The following is an 18,459-nucleotide window of genomic DNA, read 5'->3' as shown; positions in this document are numbered from 1 at the left end:
ATGAACTTCTCAAATTGTTGATTTCCTTTAAAGCATAACCCAGGGCAGGACAGATAATCCACGCCTTTACCTTTAGCTGAGGTGCCACAGCATCAAGTGAGTAACTCTCTGCAACTCAAAGCTGCTAAAACACCRCATTGAACTACTCAATCCCATGAAATTACCACTTTCCACATAACCCCTCAACAAGAGCACAAGTGCTGCTCAAAATTCTTCTGAAAACTCCCTTCTGTTTCTGTAACCATGCTGCAGAGAAAAACAGCTTTCAGGGAGAAAACTCTGATTCTACACCAGCAAAGATATTACTGCCTAGTAATATCTAGGGGTGCTGCCTGCTGAACACTGCTATGCCCTGTTCCACTAAAAGGTCTCCTAGGACTGGCTCTATGTAGCAATACTAGGTACATCCAGGATCACAAGACATCTCTCAATCAACAGCCAACAACAAATTTACGAAGATGCTGTTTATAAACAGAAAAGTCCACATTAAATGATTTGCRCCCACTCAAGTTCACAGGAGATCATATTTCTGTTCCCCCTCCATTAGCTGTTTCCTGTACTAAAATATTTTTTGCTTTGGAAACCTTGCTMCTGCAAGTCTTTGGAGCATATATTGAGGATTACCATAAGCAACCTATCAGAAGAACATAGAAAGATGACATGATCACAGTTGTTCCAATCGCATTAACCGGGCAAGCAGGCAAGTGTTTGAAACAGACTGCAGAACATAAGGAAATGCTTTTCTCCCAAAAAGGCTGCTCAGCAGAATGCACCACTGTAACACAAATGCAGATGTCGCCCTGAGACACTCATGCTGTGACACACAGGCAAGTATTGAACAAAGAATTGGGGCATCCAGGAGAGTAAGCCTCAAGTCTCTGTTTCCTCCTCACCCAACCACATTCTGTTCAATTCTCTCAAACAACATGAGCTGATCTAAGTCTGSAGTCCTGCTATCAACAATGGCAACATATGGTTCAGCTTCACRTGGAATATTTTATTCAGATCAATTATACTGTTATCTTGATAGCTACTATGAGAAAAATTGGACAACGGATATTTTGCTAAAACCATGGTAATTAGTGAAAGACCAACAATTTTTTACTACCCATGCCTTCCCAGGCTCTTAACAGAGAATGATTGTCTTGTTCACATGGTGAAAAACATGCAGCAGCCATCAAACACAGCCGGGGCAGCTGCTAATAATTGTCTTGTGGAGCCTGCAGAAAAAAGTCCTCAAAAACTAATCCATCACCCTTTGTGCTCCTCTTTGCCTGTGACATTCCTCAAAACTACACTATGTACCTCGCTTTTAATAAATGCATGAAAATAAAAGAGAATCTGTAGATAGGAACAACTTTTTTATGAAGCCAGCTCCACAGTAATAATTTGTTTACTAGAAAATCTATTCAGCATGTACACACAAAGAGATGAAAAAAGACTGTTGAATAACCGACTAATTGGAAAACACAGATGTCTGCTTAAGCAGAGTCCGTCAGCCTCCAAGTTCAGACTGTATTCGGAGGATCATGCCCCAAGCCAAGTGACCAGCACTTGGATTTAAATTGCATTGAAGTAGGGAATGTCTGGTTTTGGATACCAAACCAGTTGTTCAATCCTTTTCCCATTAGCCATCACCTACAAYGAACCATTCAGTACGGACCATGAAATGAGGGATAGGCTATAGTTTGGCTTCTCTGGAATACTTACACTGTAATAAACCTCTACCAAAAACTAGAATTCTCAGTTCAGATGAAGCAAACAAACCATGTTTGTTTGAAACAAACAAAAGGCTGTATCTAATCATTTTCTGAAGACAACACAGCAGCACAGCAGCAATTTATGAACTCCTGCAAAGTAGGGAAATGCCAGAATTATTACCTGTCACATATCACACACAGCCTGCGTGCCCCTTTATAAAGCAAGGGTACATGTGTGGTGCCAGGAAGCATATGATGGAAATCTCTGTGCAGTGAGACAGCCTCATATTGTGCTTATTCCACACCAACCAAGCTCTGCAGCTCAGTGTTGGRTTAAAGCAGCTCCCCCATCACCACAGAGGCCTACAGGCACCRCAGCAAGTCTGAACCAAACACAGACGTGCTGCAAGTTGCAAACTCCTCTGCTGAGCTGCCCCACCATGGCAAAGAGAGTGTGTAGGATCAGTTATAGATGTGCTTGTAACCTTAGAGTGCTCCTGTAGCTTCCCTGTTTCTAAGCAACCACTCCTACTCAAACAAGCTGCCTCCAATACCTCTGGCCATGACAGAGAGGAAATGCCTGAGCCCCTTCTCCCCATCCCAGCAAGTTTCAACGAGCAGCTCTAACAAGTTTGTTTAATCTGTTTTCCCCTCCTTTCACCTGAAAGCAGCTGCAGGCCAAGTTGCTTTTAAATTCATACCCTAAATAAGTATCCTGATGCCTTTCCATGAGGTCATGGAGTGAGAAACCCAAACAGTGAGTTGAGAGGGAAATATCACAAGTCTCCAAAATGCCAGTATTACCATGAAATGCAAATCCCAAAGGGTTCAGAAGGTGTAAAGTCTGGATTGGGCATAATCAGAGAGAGCAGTTTAGGAGCTGAACCCACATGTAATTGACAATAAATTTAAGGAATGCCCATAATGTTCCTCTTTCAAGCCCTAAGCTCTTCAATTTTAACAAAGTCCTTATTTTAAAGGAAATTAATTTTTCTTTAGCACCTCAGTGTGGAAAGTACAGATCCATCAATATCACAGTTTCACCGAAGAAGCTCCCCTGTAGTCAGAAGTTTGGCCAAATTATTTTACAGAAAACACCATTYCCTTTCCCTTCTAGGACATCACTTCCTTCATGTACAAAACCAACAGATGACCCTGTAGAACCTCTCTCTGCATTGCAGATGCCATAAGATTCTCTCAGACACTACACACAACACAGTGACTCACAYCATACTCCACCTATTCTGGAGTCAAATACTTAATCCATTTCAATATTAACTTAAAATTCAAAAATACTGTAGGTCTTGTACATTTCAAACCTCAAATTTCAGCTCAGTACACTTAYTGCAAGGAAGAGGTCTAGTTTTAGTCTGTCTTCCCACACTCAGTGCAGGATTGTTGGATAAAGTGAGGCAAGGAACAACAGACTCCCCATGAAATCCTACTAGAAACTAACAATTTGCACTTGTAAACACAGACAATCTATGCCACTGACAGGGCAGGGGTGAATGGAAACTACCCATTCCAAGAAATACATGCTAATAACATGACTACAGTCTGAGTCAAACTACAACATCTTATTTTGATAGAGTACAAGATGTACCTATTACCACTTGCTGTTTTATTGGGATTATGATGCCACAACTCAGAAGGAAAAAGCAAACACATCAACTTCACTGTTCATGCAAGTCAGTGTCTAATATCACATTACAAACCCAGCTTTACTGGTACTTTGAACAAGACATGCTAAATGTGAAGTCAGGCAGCTTAAGGAGCTGGCTTACTCTCTGTGTGTCTGCTCTCAGGAGGGTGTGAAGAGGACACAAGCAAAAATGACCAGACCCAAGGCCACCACATATTGCAACTCCAAGCCCAGGGATGATCTCTACAGTTTACTAAAGCAGCCAGGTCTGTAGGGAACTTAYACTAGAATACAGTTAAACAAAAGAGGCTGCACCTCAAAAACAGAGTTCAGTTTTGGGCCTCYCACTACAAGACAGATATTGAGATGCTGGAGCCCCAAGGGGTGCCCAAAGAGCAACAAAGRTCTGCAGCACAAATGAGGAGTGGCTGAGGGAACTGGGGTTGTTTTTTCCAGGAACTGACCCTGGAAAAAATGATGCTCGGGGGGAATCTTATTGTTCTTTACAATCACCTGAAAGAAGGTTGTAGCAAGGGGCCAGTTGGTCACTTCTTCCAGGTAACAAGCAACAGGATGAGTGGAAATGGCCCTAAATTGTGCCATAGATTTAGACTGGATATTATAAAAAATTTCTTCACTGAAAGGGTRGTCAAGTATTGGAATGGGCTATCCAGGGAAGTGGTGGAATCACCATCGCAGAAGGCATTTAAAAGGCACGTGCATGTGGCACTTGGAGCATGGTTCAGTGGTGGATTTGGTATGCTGGGTTAGCAGTTGGACTCGATCRTAAGGGACTTTTATAACCTAAATGATTCTAAAATTCTATGATTCTCATTCAATAACAGAGTAAATCCAGGTTTTGATATTCAAAAYACAAAAATCAGCGATCTGTGAACTGAAATTGCCATTTAGTTAAAGACAAAGTTTTTAGCATCTTTACCTCCTATAGCTACCCTACAAGTCTGCCTCCAAATACCAGACACACACCCCCCGCCCCCCCAAAGGCACTGGGATCCTGTTTCAATTCCTCACTTTTGTGCCATTCTTTCTTCTGCTACAGAACACCTTGAGCTCGCTGCAGCAAACCTCAGTATTTAAATGGACAGCAATGACACCTAGTGGCTTGTTAAGAATTTGCCTTTCTAAATTCCCAGCCTGGGMATTAATTTTTAGAAAGGAGACAGAACCTAGMACTTTCAGCATTTTAGTTAGATGCYGCCAACTACAGGACTGCACCCGAAATTCTCTACAAACTCTTTCAGAACACACTCACCACTGTCTCCCCCACCTCAGAGCATTTCCCCCATCCCTTGCTCAAAGCCTAGGAGAGAGAGGTCATGTAAAAGGCACAAGTTTGCTTTAGGCCTTGCCTGCACAACTGATTTTTTTCAGTGTAGATGTAGCTACAGATATTTGTTCTGGGTACACAAGGCTGGGGCTCCCAGCCACCCTTTTGGTTATGCTGTTCTTCAGCTGCATTGGGCTAAGTGGCAGGAGTTATTCATAGACAAGGACAAGACCCAAGGCCACGTAATGTTTAACAGCTGGTACAGTTCATTCATAGCTAAAAAAACATACAAAGGACTGCAAGTTCTAAAATGTARCTGTGCTGAAATTACAAGGAGAAAAGATAAAAATGCTATTCTGAAAGCAAAGAGGAAGAGATCTCACAGATTAGATTTATGGGACAACGGTAAGCAGTTCACTTCCCTCCATCACCACACTCCACCCCACCCCCCAAGAAAAAATAAACCCTCTTACCTTATCTACTGAGTGATGTTGCAAAATTGCCAAGAAGCACAGTTAAGTGATTACTAAAACATTTGAAGCATGTGAYAATGTAAAGAAAGTTCAGAAGATGCCTTATGTTCAGAAGATATTACTGTATTACTGGCACTAGTCATTTAATCACTGCTGCAGTCCTTGCAGTAACACTCTCTATAACCTTGACAGCAAATCACTTCAATGATTTTTCAGTTAACAAAGGTGTGGAAGCATGAGATTTTTGGTACGTCCATCTGGTGCACATGCCGACTGCCCTCAGAAAATATTGCATAGCAGTCATTAAAAATATACCTAGTTCTAGTTTTGTTAACTGAGACCYATTAATACCAAAGACTGTAATCAGAAGTGCCTTTCCCTACCACCTCATGTCAGGCAAAGACTAGAGGGTTTTTATTTATTTGCTATGCCTCACTTCCCACAGCTTCTTCCAGTGTTATCAACGAGATCAGTCTGCAATGGTCTATTTAGTGATGTGACTTCTGTAGCACAAACAGGAAAAGAATGGAGAACTATAGTAATTCTAATATACCAGGAAAGCATTCTGTAAAAGCCCAAAAGAGACGGARCAAGGATTAAGATCAAAATAATTTGAAATTACCCCTGTGTCACAATGAACTGACATCTGTGTTCTGCTAAAGGGCAGACAGCTACTTACCTTTGACCAGAAACTGCTTTGGGTGGGAGGTTAATGTTGTTTTATAATGACATATATAACCTTAAATATCACACTGCTTACAGGAAAAGATTATGATTCACAYGAGGGGCCAGTTATAATAGGTTTAATGGTAAACTTCAAAAGACATCACATTTCGTTTTCATCACAAATTCTTCTGCCAGACCCACTGACTTACTCAAAGYAAAAGGCTATCCAGAGCCAAAGAAAACTACAGCATGTGGCTTTTCTGAACCACCGCTTAATGGAACCACTGAACCAGTGCTTTCTGATAAGACAGCAAACACCCATCACCATGTGGTAACAAGACTGCCTATCCCATGGCTCCACCAAAGAAAACAGGATTTTGGAACCTCAGGTCTTCCTGCTTACTTATCTGTTTTTTATTACTCATGTCATGTTACACAGATCAAATTCATTCRTTCCAGGCTGATGCTCCCAACAAAAGATGTTCTTTTGAAGTTCTGAACTCAAGGTTCCTCAGATCCTTGAGGAAACCAATTCATATTCACCTACAATGATACAAAGACCCATTTCTATAACCCTACAAACAGGGTAAGTTGTTAAGAGACTGAGAGGTACTCAAGACAAGCACATATAGTCATGTGAAAGTACTGGGGTTTTTCAGAAGACAGTAATTTCTATTGCCTTAATTACAAGAATTGTRTATTTTCTTTTAGAACGTTCAATTCAATCACTACCTTTGTGATTCAGTCCCAAACAGAAAAACTTCATCAAAATTTTATTTTCTTCAAAATAAAACAAGGAACCCTTGCTAAACTGCTAATAATTTTTTTTTCTTCTCTCACTGAGAATGTAGTCATTGCTACTACCTTCTGGGAAAAAAATATTCCAAGCTGGAGCAATAGATAGAAGCATTGATGTGCAGCCTTTTCCAAAACGTGGAAGGCAAAAAACTGTTTAGGCACAAGGTACTGGCTTCAAAGGGMAAAACAAATTTCACATCAACAGAACTTTTCTGTAGACTACCCTTAAGCAAACCTCTTACTGCTCAAGWGCAGCTTGAAGAGAACCACAGCAAGGCAATACCAACAGACTGTGTTCCTGCTTGCAGAGTATCAGTTGAAACCTTACTATTGCATGTATCAGTTCTGGTTTGGGGTGAAGACAAAACCAAGACCTTCCATACAAAGGCCGTCATAGTAKAAACAGGATGGAGAGAGAAAGGTAAGAGTGAACAGGCATTTCCAGTACCTAGAGAAAATTCGAATGTGTGTGGTCTTGTYCATAAAGCTTGTGACAAAGAGAATTACACATCTTGAATTGCAGGCAAATTACTTTAGTGTATTWTGAGACACTCCTGCTTGAAAATTATACATATTCCTGTATTACACTGTGTAGAAACATGTATTTGTGTAGCATGATGTTTACAAAATACATACAGAAGAGCTTTTGTCATTTCAGGTTCTATGTATGTAAYCACATATAACCATCAACTCCTGAAGAAAAGGAAGCAGAGGGCAATTCTAGCTTTGAAAGCAATGAAGACTACACTGCTTAGTGTCCTTCACTACCTTTCTTTTTCAGCTTGTCTTCATCAAAACAAATACCACACAAYAGGGCAGATAAATCACAGGCTGCTCCCAATTCTTTCTGGACAACAAGGCACTCCATTTAGCTTTACACTGAGAACCTCAGAAGAACTGCAAGCAGCAAACATCTGCTAAGTACRCTCCCCATAGTTCTATCTCCCCATTTCTCTAGACTAGCTCTCCCTAACCCTGGCAAAAAGACCACACTCCCCTTTGCACAGAAGTCACTGTGTTCCGGCCCCATGAGGTTATATTCCCACCACAGAAGCTTCACATTTTGTTTGACAGTTGAAGGTTTGGAAAACTACAGCCAGCTTTGCATCTCCTCTTCATACTTTTGGGGATCAATAAAAGGCTTGTCAATGGACCGGATCATGAGCTCACCACAGTACACACATTCAGCTGCCACAATATCATCAATGTCAGCTTTGATCTGTTCCCGGCTCGGCTGCCCCTTCCCCAAGCTAATGGTATCTGCATCCTTGGGACGATGGTGGCTCTTGGATGGCTGACTGGTAACTGCCAGCTTCTTCTGAAGATCTTCAAGTTTTGCCTGCTTATAGGCAGGAAGGTTTGGGAAAACTGCTTGGAGGAGGCAGTCATAGTGAAACATGTGACCACACAAGAAAAGGTAAAAAGGGCGGTTTAGAAGTGGAAAGTCACAAGCAGCACATTTTTCCTGAGGCTCCACAGAGCCATACTTATTTCTCATTTCCTGGATGTCCTCTCGGATCCTCTTGGCACTCTGCGTAGCTTCCTCCATCTCCCTTTTCAGCTCCTCAATGTGCTTGTTGTAGTCCTCCAGGGAGTTACAGATTGCCTCCTTGAAATGGTCAATAGTGACAAAGTCTGGAAAGAATGGCAGCACATCTTCAATCTTCAGCAGGGCACAGCTGGAGAGGCAGGCCATTGCCTTCTTGACATCCTTCTCTTCCTGAACAACATGGCGAGCAATCTTTAACCACAGCTTCTTCCGGAGTTCCTCATCATCTTCAGGAAGATCTGCACAGGACTTGGCAAGATCAACATCCACCTATAAGWTGGACAGACAAAGAAACAGAGTTAAGCTTCCCTCTATTTATCCACCATTCAACTTCAAAGCCTGCTGTTCATTGTAAGAGGCATTTAGAAAACCTCTACTGCTATCTCACTGCCTAGGACTGCACTACTGGCCTGCTCCTTGTTTACATGTCCAACACCTCTCCTCACTGAAGATTTGCTTGCTACCCAACAGAGAACAAAGGCCAGCACAGAAAGGGCAAATTCATGTTAGAGTGTCTTTGTTGGCCACACATTTCAGCAAAGACATAGTAATTCCAATAGAAAAAAATATCCAACATCTTTCTGAAGGTCACATTAAGCTGACAAAGGCATTATTCAATAAGTATCAAAGCCAGGAATAGGRAGTAATTAGAATCCTTAACAATAGGTATACCAATCTTGCATAAATCTTGCAGCTTGAGACAGAYAGCACTCCCTCTTGTATTTTCCATGCCCCTACCCTCAGTTATGGCTTTTCAGTCAGCTGCATGCTTAAAACAATTGTGAAAGMACAGAAGAACATTAACAGAGCCAGGTCTTTCTTCCAAGCTTAGCCACACAGCTTTGGTACCAATGAGTCTGAGTTCCCTTCCATGCTCTGCTGTTCAAGGTAACTACATGCTACATTCCTGTGTATCACAGCATGCACAGACACACACATACCTGCAAGGCGAGATCCACAGCCTCCTCATACAATTCCATCACTTTGTAAATATGGACACATGCACGGTGGTGCCCGTGCTCTGCACACAGGCGCAATGCATACTTCAGGTCGTAGTGGATCCTGTTTGGGTTGGTTCCTGCTTGCTCCAARTATGACAGCAGTGAGTCTGGCCGACACAAAGCATAAAGAGACAGCAGGTAGTTATGAATGGCTTGCTGGGTTTCCTCCAGCTGGTAGACACAGAACTCCATATATCTAATGGCTTCATTGATCTGCTGGGTGCTGGCACTCTGGCTGTAGTTAACAAGGGCTGGAATGAGGTTCCTGGCATCCAGTCTAGAGCCCATAGAAATCCAAGCATCAACTACCTTCTTGGGAATATGCTGGATGAGAACTGGAGAGAACTTGTAGAAGAGTTTCTCGTCTTTGTGCCTGGAGAGCACATTTAGAGCCTCATCATACTCGTCGTGCTGGCAGTGGTGAGCTACTACACGTTCATAATCCTGCATGATGACTGCAAAGTAGACCATGTGCTCTGTGTCACCATGGCTTGCCAACAGCTCATAAATAGATGCTCTATTATTAAAAAGACAGTCTTTGTTTTTAGGACTGCTCAGGAAAGTGCGAAACTTCTCCCGTGTATCCAAATAGAGATTTCGCTGTGAGGGATCTCCTTGCAATACACCCAGCCAGTTCAGGTACAGCTCTGTCAACCACGTGGTCAGCAAAGTGGTCTGTGTCTTCTCTGAAGGCTTTAGGTTACTTAGCTTCTTAATCAGAAACTCCATCAGGGCCTCTTCTTGCTTGGCTTCAATGAACTTCAGAGCAATTTCCTCGAAGTAGTTCTGGGTCAGTGCGTAACATTTGGCACTGTCGAGATACCTCTTATTTTGGAAGCAGTGCTCTGCTTCCTTTGCCAGCACGATGTCAAGACACTCTGGACGGTCCTTACAATACTCTTTTGCTAAATCGAATTTGTTCATATTCATATACATCTTCCACACATCTCTAGATTCCCGCTGGACATGGTAGCGGAACACTACTTTCTCAGTGTGGATCCATATCTGCTGGACTGTGGGATCTTTAATCATGCGTGTCAGCGAGCCAAACTTCTCCAGGAACAGATCTTGAAAAACAACCTGTCCATTCAGAGTGCAAACAGCCTTCACTCGGTCAGGCAGCAGCAACAGGAAGTGGAACTGGGTAAGTACAATGGATATTGGCTTGTTCACAGTTATGTCAATATCAGAAGGATAAACCCAGACYCGTTCATCACTCAGAATTGAATCAGGACGACTATAATCCAATGTACCATATAAAACCCCATTTCCCATCATCCAGGCAAAGGAGCGTGGGTTGGAACGCAATTTTGGAGTGTAAAATGCTATCTCACTGAAACCCAAGTTGGCTGGAAACTCCCGAAAGCTGGGCAGATGATCAGCATGCACAGCAAATATGGAGCTGAAGCCTTGCTGCTCTGTCCCTTCAGGCACCTTGCCAACAAACTGAAAGAGTCTCTTTCTAGTGGTGGCTATAATAAAAAATTTCCCTTCTATTACTCGCTCAATTTCCAAGCAGCAGACCGGTGCAGGTCCAGATTCCTCCTCCAGAGTGTAGACCTGTCGAAAGTACTGGTCAGGGTTAGTGCTGAAGAGGCTTCCCTCACTGACAGAGATTTCAGCCTCATAGATCTGCCCCTGGGATGTCCCCACCAGGATAGGCCCTGTGTTGGTCTCTGAACCAAGAAATTTGTTCCAGCCCACACTTTCAATCAAGTGTCCTTTCCAGCGGGAGAGAGCCCGCACTTTCTGAACACTTCTGTTCAGGTAAAGGCATTCGCTGGTGTTCAGAGCAATCAGGAGATGAGAGCCTGCCAACAACAGAGGGGTTTGGGAGACAGAAGGAGAGAACAAATCAAGACTGTGCCTAAGCAAGCCAAATTCCTGATGCTTCTAATCTTAACATTTGATAAACTCCAATATCAGCTTACTTAATCCAAGACTTTCCCAGGCATTCAAGGGGGATTTCCATGCTGAATGAGTACAGTAGTCCATATGTTGCAAAGTTAAATTACTGGTATCAGATGCTTTAGCAAGAAGGTATTCTGTTTCAATAAATGCTCTAAGAATGAACAATTCCCAGAGTTCCCTCCTATCCCCTGGCAGTTGGTAAGAGATACGAGCATCTCTTTCCCAACTTTTGTTTAGTTTTTTTAAATCAGTCTAGGCTACTGCAGAGAACTGCAGATGTTTTACAGCACTTTTTAAAAATTCTAATATAAACCATACAGCACAGAGTGACTGCAAACGTTTCCTTTGGTTTTAGCAGCCTTGCTCAGAACAGTCTAACTGCAAGTGTTCATTTCAGAGAGTTCAAAAACACAACCCAGGCACAACAAGCCCATGCTTTATAAGAGCAAAAGGGCAAATCAGTAGGCAGGGCTCCTGGGAAACAGAGTCTGACCCACAAAAGATTGATCTGCTCTCTTTATGTGCAGAACAGAAAGAGAACTCCTTCACCAGTGCTTGTTCTGCTCTATCCACTGTGTGTAAATATCCATGGCCCACTGCCTCACCTGTGTGGTCCAAAAACATCTTGTAAACTTTGGCTTCATCTTTGCGTCCCAGTTCTACCTGATTAGGTTCATCTGGCTTCCCAAGATCAATCCTGCAAAGAGAAAGCATGCTTCTAACAAAAGTTCACATACGTGAAGCTCCTTACCTGYTCTTCATATTGGCTTTTTATCCAGTTTGCAAATATAAGTTCTCTTGCAACTTAAGGGGACAAAAAAGAAGGCAGGGGAAAACAAGCAATAACTTCAGGACTCTGGCAGCATTACCTGAGAAGGGTGTCTTTCCCAAGGCTCATACAGAGCTGGTTGGAGGAAACCACTAAGYTGTTAATTTTCTCTGGAGGAGCAAAATCAATCCTCTGCTTGTTAAATATTGGTGTTTCCTTCTCCAGTCGTGCACTGACATATCCTGGAGAAAGAATGTGAACACTTAAAAACTATGCAAGACAAAACCCCACAACAACAACCCCACACTACATCAAAATCCAGCCTAAAAGACTAGAAGGATCATCTCTTGTTCCAAGTTTTACTGCAATGGAAGTGTGCTCCATGGAGCATGAACACAGAGAGCAGCACTTGCATAGATATGTATAATAGGGAAGAAAAGTATTAATATGCTTTACTCCCTTGTCACAAAACTGCAAACTTGTCATAACTATTAATTTAAAAACACATAGAATTCCAAGGGATGACATAAAATTGTCACATAAACTGCATAAAATGCTGAAAATGAGAGTAGAATCACGAAGTAATTTGGTTTTTTTGGTTGCCAGTTTATTTGTTCAAGACAGGAAAGAATGGCTGGTATTACACAAGACACAAAAAGGGCTCTGGTTGGACACTACCATACAAGCTACCAAGAGACAGCTGCAATGATAATTGAAATATATTTTTCTCTTGTTCGTGCTGGAATTGAACAAGCTATGATACTTTACACCCAACACACACAAGCTAAAGCTACTTTTAAAGCCATGGCCTTTTCTGAATCCACATAGCAGACTTCATCATAGAGAGAAGACTGTTGGATGATTTGCTGCAGAGAACACAGCTGGAGGTCACAGTAAARCTTTGACCATAAGCCTGTTTTACCAATCATAACACTATCCTAATTGCAACTTTCCAGTTATTGTTGGAAGGCATGCAAACTACTTACTAGAACCAAAGCAATGACTGAAACGGTGATTGCTGAATCAATGCTCCAATCTTGCCATAAATTGCTTCRTCAGCCAAACCCTGTTCGGACTGGTTTATCGTTTCATGGCAAGTCCCAAGACAGAGCCAGACTAACCTAATCCTCTGATCTTTTCAAAAACTATGCCCAAATTCTAAGAAATATCCAATGAAGTTAAGGCTAGAGAAAAGTTTGACAAGACAAAGAGACCTTACAGGATCCATGCTGCACTTTAGCAAGCAAAGCAAGCAAACCTGACAAATCAAAGAACTGAAAATGGCCATGTATGCCATCAGAGGAAGCAAGTTAATGCAACTAATTAGGTATTCAGTTMGTCTGTTTCATCCCAACCAGCTTGGGAAATGTGGAAAACACAGCAAGGCATGTTGAGKGGTTACTTACGAAGGAGATCTAGGTGGGAAAGACAGAGAATGAAGAAAGCCTTACTTAAGGGAAGTGACACACTTCTGGAGAAGTGTGTAAGTAAGTATGTAAATAAATAAAAACGTTAGAAATACAATGCTTTAAAAAGTCTTATGATCTTCAGCATAGCTAAACAAAACATAAAATGCAGTTCTAGCTCATTACTTTGACTATAATTGGCATGAGCCATTGGCAAGGAGTCAACAAACTTTTAAGACTGGTGTATCTGTAATGCATGTGGCAGCACAGAAAAGCAGCACAATGGATTTAGTTTTCATTTCAGATGGGTAGATGTCTGCACAAGCAACAGTGGGACTTACAGAGACCATGCCATCCTATCCCTAAATAAAGAAGGAACTCTTTATGGTCTTCTTATGAGGAAGCAAAAAACTACGAAAGAGTTCAGATAAGCCAGTGAACTGCAAATAAGACATTTACATAAAACCAAACCCGAGTGATGTTACTCATTAGCACAATCCTGGAACACATGTGTATCCACCAACAGACCTTATCACAAAGTTTCATCCGTTTCTGTCCCAGAAGACAGATTTTCCCAGTGACTGAATTTCCCATACACACATAAAGCTCTGCCAAAGAAAACTGCCAGGGTTCTCAATCTGGCCACACTACCTCAAGCTCAAAAGCAAGCCAGATCGATACATTGCTAGGTTAACCCATCTGCTTTGCTCCATGTGCAAGTGAGGGAGCTCAAAAGCAAGCAGATCTATGCAGCTGTCACCTTGGGCAGAAAGAATAAACCAAAAAGAACTATAGCAAGTTAAGGCCATCCACGACCTAAGTAGCTAACTAGGAAGTGTAAATTTAGGGAAAAAAGAAACATGAAACCGTATCTCAGAGGAACACACTACTTCCCAGCTGATGAGCATAGGCCTGACCCACTCTAGACTGGGACTAACAGCACCACTTTGAAGCACGCTTGATACCTGTAATCTTTTCCAGCTTGTCCTCAAAAACTCTAATATCAGCCCTACTGTTGTTGAAAAAAAAATGTAGTATTGGAAAGTTGCCTGCTACTAGCAGACAAATCCTTTGATTGTCTATTCCACCAATGCTTTCTCCTTGCCTCTGCTTCACCTCTASACCACTTGCAGGATGCTTAAAGTATTCTTTTTCCAGAAGAAAGATGCACATGCAGGAAAAGTCAAAGCAATCACAATCTGAGTAGGCAGCCTTTTGCTCAGCACGTGTTTTTTCTTACACATTGATCCACCTTAAGCATTTGCCATTTATGCAAGTGTGCATTCCTTTACTTCCAGTTAAGAACTCGTATTCCTTATTTCAGATTAGGGAGCTCTAATGCCACCGTTTAAATTTGCTGGTGTGAACTGCAGTACAAAACATGTACACAAAGCTCCCAAGGTGCAGATTCACATGATATTGCTAACCAAAAAATATGTAAGGAGAAGGATTATGATATAAAAACATRTATTGTCAGATCATCAAGTCTCATTCCCCCAGGTAATCTTGAATTTTTTTCAGATCATCATCTAGCAAAGTAAGGCTGACTCAGACAGCAAGGAAACCTAAATACCGGAAGGAAAGGGAGCAAACATCACCTCTACAGAGGTAGGGGTTTAGAGTTAAGGAAAAGCTGTTTATGGTTTAATTCAGTCATAGTTCAAGCCAGTGTACTGGATTTCAGCATTCTGGATTCTTCAGGCCATTTAAATCCATTACATTTATAATACCCATAGGATCATCACTACTAAAATGAGGATGTTAACAGTCATCCTAATAGAAGAAGGATGAGCTTCCTYAATATACAGTTCTCTACACAAAGGAGATGTCTATTTTATAACATTTATTCCTTTCAAATAGTCTCCTCCCTCATTCTGTCCCCAATGTCCCTCTTCTGTTCAAGTAAAATTCTACTGCAGCATTTCCCATCCTGATTTCTGGGCAAAGCTGCATACTTCCTTAGACCTTTTAATCTGTCCAAAGAKCTAAGCTCACCAGTATTTGTCAATAGTGGGTCAAAGGAGGCTTTTCAAAGCTGGAGCTACAKCATTTGAAGTTCACAATGCAGCAGGACTTTAGGCTGGATACAGAGTTACTGCTTGGTTATCTACAACTTTGAGAAACAATACCTACAGTTTAACAAGCACAGGGAACAACTCACTGAAACTGATGAGTAAATTCCAACATCTACAAAATTTCAAACCTAATCTTAAGGAGTGCTTTCAGAAAATTAACTATGGTATCTTTCTTCAAAATAAATKTGCTTAAACTTCAGATTACTCACAACTTTTACCAGCCCACGTTTTATTAAAAATTGCCTGTGTGGTCTGATTGAACAAAATTGAAATTCTGATTAGGCTATGCCTTTGCAATTAAGCAGTCTCCCAGCCTTCGTTTGCCAACATCAACTGTCAGCAAACAGGCAGATTTCTCAATGCTAAAGACAGTCATGACTGGAGACAACGTTGCAGCAGTCAAGAAGAAAAGCTGAGTGCTTGAAAATTTATTTCAATTACATGGCCTGTCCCAACACTGTTCGCCACAACACCTATTCAGGCCACTTATTCTTTATCTAACATTACACAACAAAGTAATTATGCATGTCAAAACAAACAAGGGGAACATACCTACTTCAGTACCTAGACTCAGARTAATTCTGGCAGTGTATTTGTACTCCATAATATATACAATATGACAGAATTTATCAAGTCTTATCATATATATGACCCTCACCACCTGGTTTCCCCAAGGGTTACCAGCTGGCAACCCTATAAAAGGAAAAATCTTGAAAGAATGTGTCCATGTATTTCCAAACTAATAACTSAAAAGCACCAACTCCACAGAGCAACTAATACTACCATAACAATACCAGGTAGAACAGAATTCTCTCATAACCTACATTTTCCTGACACACTCAATAAAATATTGAGAGGTGGCATCTAGTAGGGAATGGTTATTGAACCTAGTGAAGATTGAATTTATCATGGAATAACAATCGAATAAAATTATCCGACAATGAAAGAAAAAACTGACTGGTCAGCACGCCATTCATTACTTTACACTATACAGTAATGCTTCCCTGAGCAGTACAGTATAACAAAGCTCCATAGTCTGAGACAAAAGTTTCGTATTGACACAAACTGCTTTGTTAGTCACCTTGCCATCGTGTAGTGTGCCTAAGGGAACCACTCTAGGAAACGAAGTCTTTGGTAAACTGCTCCTGGGTTAGGAAACTAACTCCGTGCAGAAATTTCTGTGCACATATCCATAACGCATGGCTTCCTCTGAGACGAGTGAAAAAAAGGAAGCAAAGTGACAAGATGTTCTCAACCCGCCACCACAGCTCTGAGCTGCACAGGGCTGAGGTGTGGTTAGTTATAAGTTGTGACCACACAGGCTCATGCGACTTCACGCACTGTGTTTGCTCCGCGCAGCACCTCCAGGCCGGGGCCTCCCACATAACCAGCACCACAGGATCGCTAGTGCTGTGTCAGGAATCAAGTACCCCTTGTCCCTAAACACTTCCCACAGCAAGCCGTGGAACAAGCAAACCGCAGCAGAATGCTTTGCCACACACAGTGACACACCTCTTCCAGGCGGAACAGCCTGGCATGCCCCGCTCCCCACCCGGAGCTGCCGCCTCGCCTCCCCCTCTCAGCAGGAGCACCGCACACGGGGGGCCCCGGGGCACACCTACCSGAGTGCGGGATGCCCACGCTGGCGCGGCTCTGCTGCACGGACACGGAGCGGTGCAGGGAGTCCTCATACTCGTCCAGGATGGAGGCCATGGCCCAGCGCGGCCCGAGCGCGGCGCCGCTCAGCTGACCCGCGTCACGTGCGCACTGCGCCTGCGGGGCGGGGCCGCCGGGGGGGCCAGTGCCGCCTCACTGGCGCTCGGAGCGGGATCCAAAGGGAAGGGCCGCTCCTTTCTCAATGGCGCTGGGATCGGGGCCGCCGCTTCGCATCCCGGGCCGTCGTGTCCCTGATGTTCTCCCGGAGATGGCGAATCGGCCTGTGCTCTTGCTGCCAGGCCTTGGGGCCGCGCAGTGCCCGCGGCCTCTGCTCGCCGCCACTCATAACAAGAGGCCCACGTTGAAATACCAAAGGGCCCACTCGAATAAACAACGTCAGTACTTTTATATGCCAGTAGAACCAGAAGTTCCTCCAGGTGGGCTGCACAATCTGGTGTTGTTGCCGAATATAGCAAGATAAATCCACACCAATCATCAAAACTGGTATTTGTCACCAAAGAAGGCTAAAAAATAGGGTACCATCCTACACAGCCCGCTAGAGACCCCCCCAAACGACCACTAGAGACCCCTTCCCTAACACACATGCATATGCAATAAGACCTACACAATTAACTAGTATATGTATAAGGCTTCTTGGAGATTGGTGTAAACTTCTTTGAATGTAAATATATATTCATATAATAAATTGCATATAAGTATTACAAGTGTGAGTGATAGGCAGACATCCCTACCCCCTTTCTCCCCACACCCCCCATCAGCCTGGCACTGTAACAAAGTAATGTCCGCTCTCTATAACTCTGGTTTGAAGGTTTGCTTTACTGGTTTTTGGTGATACAGTCCTGTTGTGTGCAAGAAATCACCTCATTAGCGCAGCATTGTGCCCTTCTAGAATCAGTCCTGATTGTCATAACAATTCTACTGACTGCGACTAGGAATTGTCTGTTTTTAAACACTCTCTGGAAACTCCTGTATTATGACACTTGTGCAGTATTGGGTGGCAAACTCTTGGCTTTATTGCTGGAATGATGGGGATAAGGGGATAAGGGGATCCAGCATAAGGCTGTCCTTGAACTATGCCAGACTTGCTCTGCAAGTTTATCCCAGATTTCTAGACTAACTGTGTTGGACCCAGCTTCTGTATAACTAAATAGCACCTATAACCTAGGTGTTTCTGTTTTTCTGGTATGCCAACTTTTGTCATTTATAATTTTATGCTTTAGCTTAAACTAGCAGAACTTAGAACAATGGCATTAACAAAAAGACTGGTCTCTTACACAACCCTTTGGGTTTCATACTACATAAAATGAATAGAGATGTATATGTGTATACTGTATGCTACATATTATATTGTGAATATACTGTGTACTGTGTAATTTTCACTTTCTGGAAGTAATGGAGAAATGTCTCCAGCTTGCAACACAGAGGGATCCATTACAAGACACAAGAGGTCTTCCAAGCTTAGTTTGCACGTCAGGTGGCAGTGAAGCACCACCAGCAGCAGTGG

The 18,459-nt window shown here is 42.6% G+C and overlaps 1 protein-coding gene across 1 annotated transcript; it reads right to left on the bottom strand.

The window, feature by feature from the left end:
- Positions 1-5,084: 5,084 nt before the first annotated feature.
- Positions 5,085-17,049, bottom strand: VPS18 (VPS18 core subunit of CORVET and HOPS complexes). Its single transcript, XM_057365508.1, has 5 exons — positions 16,901-17,049; positions 11,898-12,039; positions 11,634-11,725; positions 9,058-10,928; positions 5,085-8,386 (listed from the first exon to the last, which is right to left on the bottom strand). Exons 1-5 carry the CDS (start codon positions 16,989-16,991, stop codon positions 7,658-7,660), a joined length of 2,925 nt encoding a protein of 974 aa, XP_057221491.1. The 5' UTR covers positions 16,992-17,049; the 3' UTR covers positions 5,085-7,657.
- Positions 17,050-18,459: the final 1,410 nt, after the last annotated feature.

This window comes from Malurus melanocephalus, unplaced genomic scaffold (genome assembly GCF_030028575.1).
Source record: "Malurus melanocephalus ecotype Western Australia unplaced genomic scaffold, MMel_1.1 scaffold_2, whole genome shotgun sequence".
Lineage (NCBI taxonomy): Eukaryota > Metazoa > Chordata > Aves > Passeriformes > Maluridae > Malurus > Malurus melanocephalus.
The sequence above is the reverse complement of the archived record's forward strand: the minus strand, read 5'-3'. Positions and strand labels throughout refer to the sequence as shown.